The sequence below is a fragment of the Oncorhynchus mykiss genome, chromosome 15 (assembly GCF_057628025.1).
Source record: "Oncorhynchus mykiss isolate SJ-2025 chromosome 15, ASM5762802v1, whole genome shotgun sequence".
NCBI lineage: Eukaryota > Metazoa > Chordata > Actinopteri > Salmoniformes > Salmonidae > Oncorhynchus > Oncorhynchus mykiss.
Window position 1 is genome coordinate 24,876,300 of NC_143036.1, and position 13,621 is coordinate 24,889,920.

General features: G+C 42.6%; 1 protein-coding gene across 2 annotated transcripts in view; it reads right to left on the reverse strand.

The window, feature by feature from the left end:
* myo3a (myosin IIIA) overlaps window positions 1-13,621 on the reverse strand; it is a 75,756-nt gene that overhangs the window by 16,771 nt on the left and 45,364 nt on the right. Inside the window, exons 12-26 of one of the 2 annotated variants that reach the window (XM_090199676.1) lie at window positions 12,409-12,525; window positions 11,127-11,231; window positions 10,915-10,998; window positions 10,540-10,742; window positions 9,533-9,631; window positions 9,293-9,407; window positions 7,832-7,958; window positions 6,679-6,889; window positions 6,171-6,318; window positions 4,590-4,743; window positions 3,962-4,050; window positions 3,626-3,755; window positions 2,521-2,615; window positions 2,190-2,234; window positions 178-261 (exon numbers count right to left, since the gene is read on the reverse strand). In XM_090199676.1, coding sequence (XP_090055802.1) covers window positions 178-261; window positions 2,190-2,234; window positions 2,521-2,615; window positions 3,626-3,755; window positions 3,962-4,050; window positions 4,590-4,743; window positions 6,171-6,318; window positions 6,679-6,889; window positions 7,832-7,958; window positions 9,293-9,407; window positions 9,533-9,631; window positions 10,540-10,742; window positions 10,915-10,998; window positions 11,127-11,231; window positions 12,409-12,525 — 1,806 coding nt within the window. Of the gene's footprint in view, window positions 1-177; window positions 262-2,189; window positions 2,235-2,520; window positions 2,616-3,625; window positions 3,756-3,961; window positions 4,051-4,391; window positions 4,744-6,170; window positions 6,319-6,678; window positions 6,890-7,831; window positions 7,959-9,292; window positions 9,408-9,532; window positions 9,632-10,539; window positions 10,743-10,914; window positions 10,999-11,126; window positions 11,232-12,408; window positions 12,526-13,621 lie in introns of those variants that run through there. The other variant, XM_090199675.1, reaches the window with a different exon arrangement.

Genomic DNA, 13,621 nt, shown 5'->3' on the forward strand with positions numbered 1-13,621 from the left:
CTGGTACAACGCCAAGGAGCTAAATAGGTACACATTACATGTCACAGTATGCAAATGTGCTGTACTACCAGTCAGTTTATCAACAGAGATGTACTACCATTCAGAGCTATACTACCAGGCTTGGGGATAATCTATCCACTCAGTAATGTAGGAAGTGATCAAGTGAGACATTCTTACTCTGAAGTAGGAGGCTACTGTCTGTGTTCTCATGTTGGTGGACTCTCTAGGATGGTGGGTGGTCTCTCCAGTTCCAGTATCACCCTGGACACACAAAACACTGAGTTTATCAAAAAGGATTCACCACAGGTTGATGGTAGGTGTATTTGTTGAGTTATATCAGTGAATATTGAAAAACAGTATTATATGTATTATATATAGTGTAAAATACTATGGGCCAGTTTCCCGGACACTGATCAACTTCAGTCTTGGACTTAAACGCCATGTCGTTGGAGATTCTGCATTGAGATTGATGTTAAAACCAAGGCTTAATCTCAGTCTAGGGAAAACTGGCCCTAAAAGATGTTGTAGAATATTACGTTTATTTTTTATTGACTGAACGGTACGAGTATAAAATCATTATGGATTGGAAGTTATTCATCAATATGTAATTAACATGAAAAGCAATGATGTGTTAGATGAGGGCTCTGAACCCCAAAATACTTTCCTGTGAATAACAAATAGGTAACAGCCTAAAATGGGTATCAACATTCAGAAGCCTTATTACCCCAATCATCTGCGTATCATATTTTTTCATGGAATTGTCTCTCATTTTTGTTGTTGTGTGAAAATCACAAAATTTTGAAAATCACCAATCACCGTTTGAATATGTACTGTGTGATCGAGAAGCAAGAAAGGCTTGTGTTTTTTTTCTGGGGTGAGAGTTAATTTCCGAGAAGAAGGCTGCAAGAGATGCATAAAGAGGAAGGAAGCGTAAACAAACACGAGCCAAGTTAGGAATCAAGTTTGCATAATGACAACTTGTTTTAAATGTTTAATGCTGAGTATTGACTTCAGAGGTACGAAATTAGATATTTGTGACAAAGGACAGTGACCACTTGATCATAAGAGAATGTATGTGTTAAGTCAGTTTGTTTCAACTGGCATTGCTAGATATGGCATGGATTATAAGGATTTTACCACAGAGGAACTAGCTATTTTCCTGCTTATGATCATTGGTAAAACTGACATTTAAAATAAATCCAGACACTTGAAAATCAGTGGGACTTTTCTTATTCCATAAAACGCCCTCTGAGAATTTCCAACAATGTTCTCAATAGCAGAGTAATAAGGAGAGTGCATACTATAAATGCAAAGATATGCTAATCTGGGACATGGCCAAATACGAACCTTGAAACATTGCACATGAGTTAAATTGCTCACTAAAAAGCAACAGCACTGACAAAACATACCTTTACAACATGAGTCTAAAACATTTCTAAAATTACACTTTCACTCTCATGACTACAGGAGGAGTCTCTGATGTGCTTTCTTAGGCAGAAATGTAAAATATGCAGATGAATGGAAATACATTCATGTACTCATCAAAGACAGTTAATTGCCTGGTTTAGCCTCTGCCGATGGCCCTCAGGTATACAAATTGGTTTGACAAAGTGTGAATTGTGACTTCAAAAAATGCAATTTTCCTCTTCCCCTAACAATCAGATTAGTATGGGGTACTGGAAAGTAAAGGGTTGTGCCCTTTCTGTGGGGAAGATACGTTCTAGGGGTAACTTTAGGTTGTTATGCAGAAATACAACAAACAACTTGAAGTTGATAATGTTATGACTTCAATCTCTTACTAGTGTGTGAAGGGCACATCCTCAAAACTAGTCGATATCATGCGGCGTGGTGTCATAAACAGAAATAACCCCATTAAAGCAAGGTAAATGAGAAAAGATCCAAATTACCAGTCATACGCACATGAAAGCCTCTCCTTTAACATCTAATCAGACAATCAATTCACTCTGAGGTTCTAAGGAAAATCAAAAAGACTGCTTTTGCAGCCAAACTTAATAGATTCTCACTCTCATCTATTGAAAGGGAAATACGAAAGGATAGGAATTGGACGAGCCATGAAGAAAAACAAATGTAAAACGACTAGTCTTATTGTTTCCTAGGGGTGGGTAGATGGCTTGCCACACAACATAGATACAACATAGATACAACATAGACAGAGAGATTGCCATTACCTCACAGAGTGACATACTAGAACTGTATAACTTAAGCACTCCCATCTTTACAAGGATAAAAGCAGAGAGAGAGAGAGACAGGGGAGACAGAGAGAGAGAGAGAGAGAGAGAGAGAGAGGGGAGAGTCAGAGAGGACACACAAGGTTAGTTTATCTGAAAGAGAAAGCGAGACTGGAAAAAAAGACAGCATTATTTTCCCAAAGATTTTTGACATGGAATTACAATGAGGACACTTAGCGTTACTGTATTGGAAAAGGGAAGCAAGAAAGGCAATGCGACAGAACTATAAACTTTGTTTGAGTGTGTACAAAGGAAAATCTTATACCCGTACCTTGGCAAAGTTCATGGTGCGGTGAGGGTGTGCTGGGGTGCGAGGCATGCTCATGAGTGTGTTCATTCCTTTACCCTTTGTGTGGGCCAAATTACCTAGAGGATAGAGAGATAGCGGGAGAGAAGTTGAGAACAAATGGACATGCTACACCACACTTTCAAAAGAGGAAAGAGTTAGTGCGGTATCTGGCAATCAGCGCCTTCACGGAAAAACAAAACGGCAGTAGTTAGACATGCCAGTGGACATTTAGATGTAATATAACCAAATCAAGTTGTACTAAAACGGAAGAAGGTGGAGGGAATATGTGGGAGAAATAAATGAAACAAGCTTGACCCCATAGAGCAAGTTACTCTAAAGAGGGAAAATTCCAAGTTAGCAAAAGAAGGAAATCTGAAAATCAAAATTAGTGATGCAACATCAGCCATGCAAATTCATCAACAAACATAGACAGAATGTCCATGTTACTTGATAATGTCAGGTGTATAGCTATAGGCCGATGCTATTTCAGTAGCACACAGCTATAGAGAAGTGGACTCGCTCTCTGCTAATCTCTCCAGTAGCGTGCTAGCATGTCATCGTGTTAGCTTTCGTGAGGGCAGTAGCGGTGACAGTACAAAGGGGGAGGAGAGGTTGCCGTAGCTCAATAAAACAGCTTCAGGGGTATATTAAAGAGTGATTATGGGATTGCTGATTGGATTTGGGCTCAGTTGGCCTCGTCCTCTGCCTATGAAGGGTACTCACGCTGCAAAGACCAGCTTGTCACAACAAAAGCCCTGCCTCCAACAACAACAGGCCGCACTGAAAAAAGTGACATGGACCGGTTTTCTTTGGTTCTTTGGCATTTAGCATTTCAATTTAGACCAATAAACACATTTGTTTACATCGGCATTCATTTCTTATAAATATTGAGGTTGTTACGATATAATATTTGAATAATCACCACAAGGCAAGTCTGGAGAGAGTCAGATGGGAATAAAAGCAATGCCTCGCTTGACAAGAAAACTGACAATTTGAGAGACTACCTCAATTATGACATACAAAGTGAAAACATAGGTTAGATGATTGTGCTAAAAGACAGAGTTGCTATTAGACCATGTGTGTTTACCTGTCTTGGTGAGTGGGTGGGTGACCAGTTTGCGAATCAGCTGATTTTCTGACGACCTCAGTAGAAGAACAATATCTGCCGGTAGTGTATCTCTGTTCTTAGAGAGGAAGCCTGCAGCGTTGTAGATCACCTAAACATGATCAACAGAGGAGGTAAGAAGACCTGTATGCACAAACACGGTTTTTACAGCAAACTCAGCTTATTACACCTGCTACTGTTATTCACATTTCGGGTTGGGGTTTCCCCATATCCTGTCTTTTTTTTCATTATTATTGCCAACTCTAAATATTTGACCTAAAACACATATTTGATGTATTAGACAGGAGGCCTTATAACCTTTCCAGCATAGTGATGAATTCCAAAGCCAAGGTCCACCCTTTTTGGTCTCCAAAAGTTTTTGGATTTCAGGTTGTCTTCAAACTTTTCTACAATGGACAAAGTTCACACAGGTTAATTAACTAGCAGTCCAAGCTGGATGGCTGAGCATGTAAACAAAATTGATTGACAGAATAAACAAGAATGCATACACATAACATACTCGCGAGGCTGCTAATTATTTAAAAAGCAATGTTTAAACTACTTTTAGGTCCTCCTAAATGAACCTACTGAATAATTCATGACTTGAGTGGGGGAGTGGCTTAGCTAACAGGATAAAACTGGTGTACACGTCCTAATAATAATGATAATATGAATAATCATTCATTGGACTTATATAGCGCTTTTCTAGACACCCAAAGCGCTTTACATAGTATTGGAGGGAGCTCACCTCATCCACCACCAATGTGAAGCAGCGACCTGGGTAATGCACGACAACCAGTTTGTGCCAGAACACCCATTGGGGAGCCAAGATGAAAATGGGGCCAAGTTGGACACTTAACCAGGACACCGATCACTGCCCTGAGGCATTTGGGATTAGATCTTAGTAGCTACACGAGGACTGAGTGAAGACTCTGTGGGGACTTGCCTACAAGGGTTTGGTCGGTGGCTTGGGGAAAACGGCTCTCCTCGTCCAGCAGTGACAGCATGCCCATGGGCTTCTGCAGAAACAGGTCCAGGAGAGGACGGTTGTCCTCATACTCAATCACCCTGGCGTCCACATCCTCATTCAGGTACTCGTCCTATAGGAGAGGGTAAGGGACAGAAAGATTTCAATTGGAACGGTGAAGCTGGTTTTGAATGAAACCAAAACCATGTCTGACAGATAACATCACCCTGGGTAGGTTTAGTTTAGTTCTTCACGTTTGGCTCACCTGATAAAGTCAAGGCCCAACTATGAGTCAGAAACGTCACAGAACATACAGTATATGTCTCTCTAGAGGTGAAGGACAAAATTGAAATACAACGTCAAAGCTTTTAGGTAGAGCTGGGATGACAAACCGAAAATTAGCGACACCGACCATACCGGTCACTTATCGCAAGTTCATTATGATAAGTAGCCTATAACTAGAGAAAATGTGAAACTTTAAATTAAATAAGTTTGCTAATATGGGTGATTGTTAATGGGACAACCATCAAACTACTAGTAGTAGTAAAAGACAATAAAAAAACTGTGGTGCACAAACATATCGTTCTGTTTATCGTTATGGCATCAATCCAGGAAATGTATCGCAATATGGATTTTTGTCGATGCTGCCCTGCTCTACTTTTATGTACCCGTGTTCACAATGGGTACAGACGCACAGACAAACACGCTCACGCATGCACACAAGGCATCTAATATCTGGAACAGAACACAGCATTAGCCTCAGGCAAAGTCATTCTGAATCTGCAACCTCTTCTCAGGACAGTAGGACAACGCTGCTGGAATAACATCCTGAGGAAACAAAACAAAGCCTTCCAGAACAACAGAGGGACACGGACAAGCATCAGAAGAGCTTGTTCCTCTGGGCTTTGCTCTTATTGTTTGTCTGATAAAAACAAGTAAATATCCGTACTCTCTTCAGGAAGGATGTAGTCTATCAAGAGCCTGATGTTACAATACCGGTATGATGGTTCAGAGGAGATATACGTTGTTCTACAGATGTCTTACTGTGCAGAATTTAGTCAGGACAGTCGAGACAAATATATTGTAAACTTAGCACGGTAGAAAAAGTATTGCGTTTTGTACATACAGTACATCTATGTATCGGGGCCTTATGCCAGACTTTGCCCTGGTGTGTCCTACACTGACTGTGTTGAACTCCTAATTGACCCTCCTTTGCAATGATTTATGGAACCTCTCTATGGGGTTAGACTAAAGCATTTAACAAGAGCAAACCATTCTCTGCCCGAGGCAAAAGCGCACCCCAGTAACGACGGCTGGGGAATTGTCATCCCTTTCCCCATCGTAAATACAAGCGGAAGGATATTTCACCCTTACGCACTCTGTTAAAGAGCCAGCTGGACAAACGACGATGCGTTATTACCATTTAAATGGAAATCAAGTCGTATCCAAAGGTGAAAAGTGCTTTGAAATGCTTCCCTGGAGGCATAGGCACACTCAGATGAGTATTCATACTATTTCCGAGAGAGACGACAGTGTTAGCGACAAGGAGGAATGGGCTACCTGCTCCCAGGCGAATATGTGTTGGTTGAAGTAGAACTGGATCTGTTCGTTGGCGATGTTGATGCAGAGCTGCTCAAACGAGTTCCTCTTGAAGTTCTCAAAGCCAAAGATGTCCAGGATGCCAATGTTCAGGCCCTTGTCATCCTCTCTGTCAGGGGAGATGATTAGATATTAAGGAAGAGTATTAGAGACGATGAGGTAGGAGAGAGACAGATCAGGAAGGTTTTATAATGATGACAGTCGTTACGATTAGCACCTACTAGTGAGGTTTATGTTCATTTTCAGGGCATCCGCACGCAGGCACGCACTTACACACGCACGCACGCACGCACGCACAAGCACAAGCACACACACACGCACGCACGCACGCACAAGCACACACACGCACAAGCACGCACGCACGCACGCATGAACGCACAAGCACACACGCACGCACGCACGCACAAGCACACGCACACACACACACACACACACACACACACACATACACACACACGCGCCCTCTTACCCTAGGTGTGTGTCGGGTCGGAGCAGGGTGTTGATGCGGTTGACGATCCAGCTGAAGAGTCTGCCGTATAAGGCCTTGCCCATGGCATCCCTCACCTCCGTGGCCTTGTCCACCGTGTTGGGCCTGACGATGGTCTCGCCCCGGGCCACTACGCAGTGGGACGTCAGGGCCTCCTGGAGCTCGTCTGGACGGATACACAGCAGCAACGCCGCTGTGGGGAGAAACCCAGGGATGGAAAGAATGTATAGGTACTGGATGTTGTCACCATAGAAACGGCCCTGCGGTATTGACGTTTGCATGTAGATTTGCAGCGACAACACAGAAAACATGCACATGAACATGGATATAGACATGGATATAGACATGCGGTGTGGGTAGACAGGCAGCAGGGAGGACATTGTTGGGACGATATACTGTATGTGTATGCAAACATGATGAAAATGTACACATTCAGAGAGATATCCTGTACACGTACTTTACACATAAACCAGATATAGTCAAACACAAAAAGAGGACCTATTAAAAAAGATGCAGATATCCCACATGCGCGCATCAGCAAAACAAAACCATACATGACACGCCACATCAACAAGGACACAAATCTCAACATACACACAGACATGAATACAGCCACACTGACACAGACACGCACATTCATATTTATCAAAACGAGATAACACTTCTTCAAACTGCAGTTGGTAAAATACGATAACTGGCTCTCACACCATGATACAGATGCTAGACCACACTCTTAGGAAAAAAATGGTTCCAAAATGTCATTCGGCTGTCCCCATAGGTGAACCCTTTTTGAGTTGCATGTAGAACCCTCTGTGGAAAGGGTTTTACATGGAACCCAAAAGGGGTCTACTTGGAACCAAAACGGTTATACCTGGAACCAAAGAGGGTTATTCAAAGGGTTCTCATAAATTAAATTAAAATCATCAAACACAACTTAGTCCCCATGTCAGGCGTGTCAAGCTGAATTTAAAGGGACTGCATGTAAACAGGCTTGGGATACTGTAGTGCTTTATATCTCCAGTGTTCACGCTAGGCTGGCCTCTCTGGAGAGGTAATGGGCATTAGCGGGGAAAGAGGTGAGAGTCATGTTAGCTTTACATCACACCAGGTGCTGAACTGTGCGTCTGTGTCTCACCATTCTCCAGAACTGCTATGTTGGAGATGTTGCTTTTGTCGGTTTGGTGCTCGGAGGCCACAGAGGTAAACTCAATGTCGCCTGAGTTTAGGATAGCAGCCAGAGTACTGTACACACTGCCCAGCTCCTAAGGGTTCAAAATGTGTGATTAAACTTGACCTTATTGTTCAGAATATAACACATTCATACTTTGATACAAAGTTATGGAATAATCATTTGGAGATTTCATCTGCAGGCTTTTTCATAGATTCAGTGGTTCTATTGGAACTACCTAGTTAATAGCCTTGGGGCTTGGTAGCCTACAATCTGACAGAATTCCTACATCACACAAACACAAGTCTGTTTGATGGCTTTGGCATCACTGTCACATGCCGTGTCCTAATGTCACTATACTCAGACTGACATGACACCGACAAGCTCGTGTTAACTCTGCTCTCTCTTGATGGGGAGCTGCTATCCAACAGCTAGCACGGTTTAAAACACCTCTCCCCCAATGTGAACTTCTTGTTTGTGTGTATGTACTGACATGTATGTGTAACACACACACACACACACACACACACACACACACACACACACACACACACACACACACACACACACACACACACACACACACACACACACACACACACACACACACACACACACACACACACACACACACACTTCATGTTAATGTTTTTAAGTGTCTGTAAATTCTAAACTATTTTGTCTGTAATGTCTTCTCCGTCTTGTGCCGGACCTCAGTAAGACTAGCTATCGCAATAGGCGTCGGCTAATGGGGATCCTAATGAAATGAAATCAGAATCCATTTAATCCAAATCAGAGATGCACTTTAGATGCACCCTGTCTTTATGTGCAAGGTAGACAGGGGAATGGGAGGTAGCCGGACTAGCAGAGTGGTTAGCGATTATAGTGATTATAAAGTACATACGATAAGTACTATTGACTTGTGGAACCCAGAGGCAATCAGTTATTTACGACACTTCCTTGGGCTTCATCAGTGTCCATGTTGCTAATTGCAAACTGTACAAGGCATCATGCCACAGTCCACACTGGCTCATATGACAGCCTATATCAACACTGGAAATCATTGTCTTGACCGTTCACCCAGAATGGGCCTCTTTTCCTGGAACTGTTTCATGGTCATTTGCAAATTTCACATCGGTTATTGCACATGAATACTTTTTTTTCTCCTTTGAATTCCTCATTTACTATAATTTCCCCTTTTCACAGCCGAGGCAATAAAATAGGAGCCATTTGTGAAAAAAACAGTTTTTCACATTTTTTTTAATAAAGCATCATAACATGGCAAAGACACTCCACATTGAGAGCAACCTAGTAAAAAATCCTCCAGGCTTTAACTGAGAACGGTTATGTCTGTAACCTTTGGACAGGAGGTTGGTTTTCTTTGCTATAGGAATCAGCAATGAACCCAATGTACTATAGTGTATGTACCTCCAGGGTAAAGCCGATGACTTTGAAACACTGCTCCACCGAGTCAAACTGCTCCTTGTAGAAGGTGTTGTTCACTATGTCAGGGCCCAATTTAATGTGCTCGTTGAACAGATACCTGGGACAGAAGACAGGAAAATAAACCACAAATAAGGACATGATTGGTGGGGTAACGGCAGAAAAGCAGGGTATTTGGGAAAGTATAGGGTTCCGAGAGATAGGAAGGTTAATTGTGGGACCTACTTTGGGGTTTTGCTGTCTGATAGCTTGTAGTGGGCAAGTTTCTTCCGCTCAGCTAAACCAGCGTAGATGTAGTAGAATATGTGGAAGTTCTTCTCACCTCTGTCGGGACAGTCACAGGACAGGTATATATGTCTTCACATATGAATATGTTTGATGATTGAAACACAAAGACTATTAATCCCATCCAAGTCTGTCAGCTATGGTTGCCTAAGATTACCAGAAGCCTATTTACAATCTCATAAAAAGCCAAAGACATAGTAAGATGTACTCCGAAAACACATAATTGGCAAGCAACCAAGCTAATCTAGACTGCTGTGTTAAGTCAGTTGTGATAGACTGTCATCAGTTTTAAAGCTATTTGTCATGCAATACTTATCACATCCGATTATAGGCTTCATGATGGTTGCATTTAAACCTCTCATTTTAATATAATTTTACCCCCCCCCTTTTGGCACCAAAGACAATATAACCCCATGGGAGAAGTGACACTTTGAATCTAGGCAGTAGGTGCATAGTTAACTGACAGACAACATTACTCTCAGAGAATGCACCGATCCTTCACCCTCAGTCTGAATTTATTTACCAAGAGCAAAAAGTCACCCTTTGAAGCCCCAATGAGGAGACGTCGGCAGCTAGAATCTTTGATCAAACAGGAAATAAGCTATCCACTCTCACTCTACCCTCTGCACTCCCTGGTCATGGGATATTACAACAGGAGCAATAAGCTGCAGTGGGAAGGCACTTCCACCAGCTTCAGAGGGACAGAGGAAAAAAATCTTCCAATTATCCCTTGCCCTTCTTGACCAGAGGCTGCTAAAAAAATTATAGAAGTAATGCCTTTTGAGCCAAATAGATGGACCCACACATTAATTGGCCATTGGCCACAATCGTAATGTTGTTGTCGTGTGAAAGTCACAAGAATGCCTTATACGTATTACATGACGGCTATGTGCCAGTCAGATGAGGGCCATATGAATGCCTTAGTGAAGCTGTCTGAGGGGTCTTACGTGGCCTGATGGACGACGCGGGATTTCTCCAGGAGGTATTCTGAGATTTGCGCTCCGACAACGGTCCCCCCGCAGGTAAACTTCATCTCCAGGTATTTCCCGAAGCGGCTGGAGTTGTCGTTGATGGCGGTGCATGCGTTCCCAAAAGCCTCCACCAAGTTATTGACCAATAGGATCTTCTCTTGGAGTGATCGATTATTGGCCTGCAAAGATGTGGACGATCAGCATAAAAACGTATCATTTTAAGCGATGAGTAACAATGAAAGCATGATCTGCAATGGTGCACTGTAACAGGCAGAGTATCATGTTTGCCGTCACAAGTGAACATGAAGTGCCGTAATTACATTCTATGTCATTCTTACGACCGTATCTCACCTTTCCAAGCACCGTGAGCTGCTCGACCAATAGATGGGCGCTCTCTGTCTTCCCTGCACCACTCTCTCCACTGATTACAATGCACTGCACAGAAACAACCAATCCCCAGTTACTATGGTATTCTGGTCTACTGACATGTTGCTATGCTCGTACAGCACATAGTGGAACGTACTGTATCATTCATACATTACAGTTGACACGGACTTGTGTACCTGGTCTGCGTTGTATGACACCATGGACTGGTAGGCTATGTCAGCGACAGCAAAGATGTGCGGCGGGTTCGCGGTGCGTTTCGCTCCTATGTACATCTTTGTGTACTGTGCAAGGAAAAGGATGAGGCACATGTAAGGGGATTTCATTTGAATTTGATACCAACAAGTAAGTTAGCTACACTATATGCAGCTAAAATGGGCTGACTCAAATACAACAACCTTCTAGCTGCCTTCTAGTATAGCAAAAAGACAAAGAGATTAAAGACGTGCTCTGGAACTTTGCAGCGTAATATGTTTTTTATTTATTTTATTTTTTTAAACCTCCCTCTTTGAGCTGGATGTGTCATTGTGTAGTTCATACATGCCTAATCTACGAGCATAATTACGATCTTACACCAATTAGCCACGAAATCCCTAGTTTGAAAGCGACTGTTTTCTGGAAGATATGCCATTTTCTTTCGATTTTCCCACACATGGGCCAGCCCCCTAGCAACTCGAGTTCAACCAATGAGCTTCAGCCCCTCGCCAATTGAGGGACAGCTAGCAAGAGGCACATCATGCACACACAGCAGAGCGAGAGTGAGCCATTTACTTTATGTTCATATTCCTTTTATTCATTCTAATTGTTGTTGCATTGTTGAGAAGGAACCCGCAAGTAAGCATTTTGTTGGACGGTGTATACCCCACATATGACTAATAAAACTTGAAACTTGAGAGCGATGACGTGGTACCACTTTTGGCTCGTGAGTGCTACTTTCAGAACTATTTTCAGAACGACTGGCTAGAAAGTACACAAAAGTACCGGAGAATCTCTTCAAGCAATTTTCAAAAATGTAATGACTAGTTATGACTAGTATCATGGCATTTTGTCTTGAAGGGTTCAGTTACAAAAACATCAGCAGTTCAGTAAGACAAGCACCATTTTTACAGAACAGCATAAACTCTAAAAAAGAGAGGCAGTGAAGAAATCGTGTGATAAATGGAAAAGTGTGACCAGTGAAGAGAGAAAGAGAGAGAGAGAGAAAGAGAGAGAGAGAGAGAGAGAGAGAGAGAGGGAGAGAGAGAGAGAGAGAGAGAGAGAGAGAGAGAGAGAGAGAGAGAGAGAGATTAAGAGAGTGAGAGACAACGGGAGCTTGGAAGGGAAAGAGGAAATGGGGCACTGGGGCCCTAATGAGATACGGTTGGGTACATTCAGTAGTGTCTGTTTGGCCACATTAACACACACGCTCGCAGGAATACACACAGACAGACAAACACACATCGCACACACAAATACACACACCTGTGGGCTATACAGCTCCATCTTGTGAAATGGGTTAACTGCAATGAGGATGTCTCCAACGTAGGTATAGATCTGGTCCTTGGCATAGCGCCTCTGAAGCTGCTCTGTGACTGAATTCTGGGAAGAGATCAAACATGCACACTCAATATTGTGACATTCAAAGGTAATAATTGATGTTTGAAGAGACGTCATCACAGTGTTTCAGTATCATTTGACGAGGGCCTCGGTGCAGAGCAGTGATTACCGAGGAAACATTGCAGTAAGATGAAACACTTATTAGGATTGCTTACAGTATGCTGGCAAATTGGCAATATATCTGTCAGCGTAAATAAGCATTATGCAACATAATAAATGTACACTGTCGTTGATCACATGAATATGAGAATCTGGACTCAGTTCCGTTCATCATCTCCACCTTGATTCCATTAGGCATTGTGCTTAGATCATACATGCTGTTTCCACCCCCTCTCTCGGGCCAGACTAGGATATAAACAAAACCAGCCATCTAGAAGAATGGGCAAAAATATCCCGAGGCGACTGAGCAATTTGTATGTTTCAATATGTCAATGGAGCACTCAGCTTTGATAAATCACCCTAAATGTGTTTGGTACAAATATTGCTATTTTGCTTCTATATTCATTTAATACCGGTGTAGAGACTAGAGGGAAGTAATTCTGAGAGGAAACACTGTCCTAACTTAAACTGTGGGTGGTTATCAATAACCTACACTCATAGAAAAAATGGTGCTATCTAGAACCTGAAAGGGCTCTTTGGCTGTGCCCATAGGATAACCATTTAGAGAAAACATTTGGGTTGAAGGTAGAACTCTTTTGGGTTCCAGGTAAATCCCTTTCCACAGAAACCCAAAAGGAACACAAAAGGGTTCTATCTGGATCCAAAAAAGGTTCTCCTATGGGGACAGTCGAAGAACCCTTTTGGGAACCTTTTTTTTTACAAGAGTGTTGGTCAGGTATGGCAGCTTTGATGGGGATGGAGGCAACAAAAAATCTGAACTCATCATGAGGGGCTGCAGTGGCTCATGGGTCTGTGTACCCACATCCATACCCACACATGCAGTCAGAGCTAGCCCTAGCCCTTTGGGGGCCCTAAGCGGTAAAAAATAAAAGTTGCTTTCGTTTTGGGAAATTTATCCGTGGGCCTACAAAATGGGAAGTCAGCCACCAGTTGCCCCTCCCTGACCTAGGTTATTAAT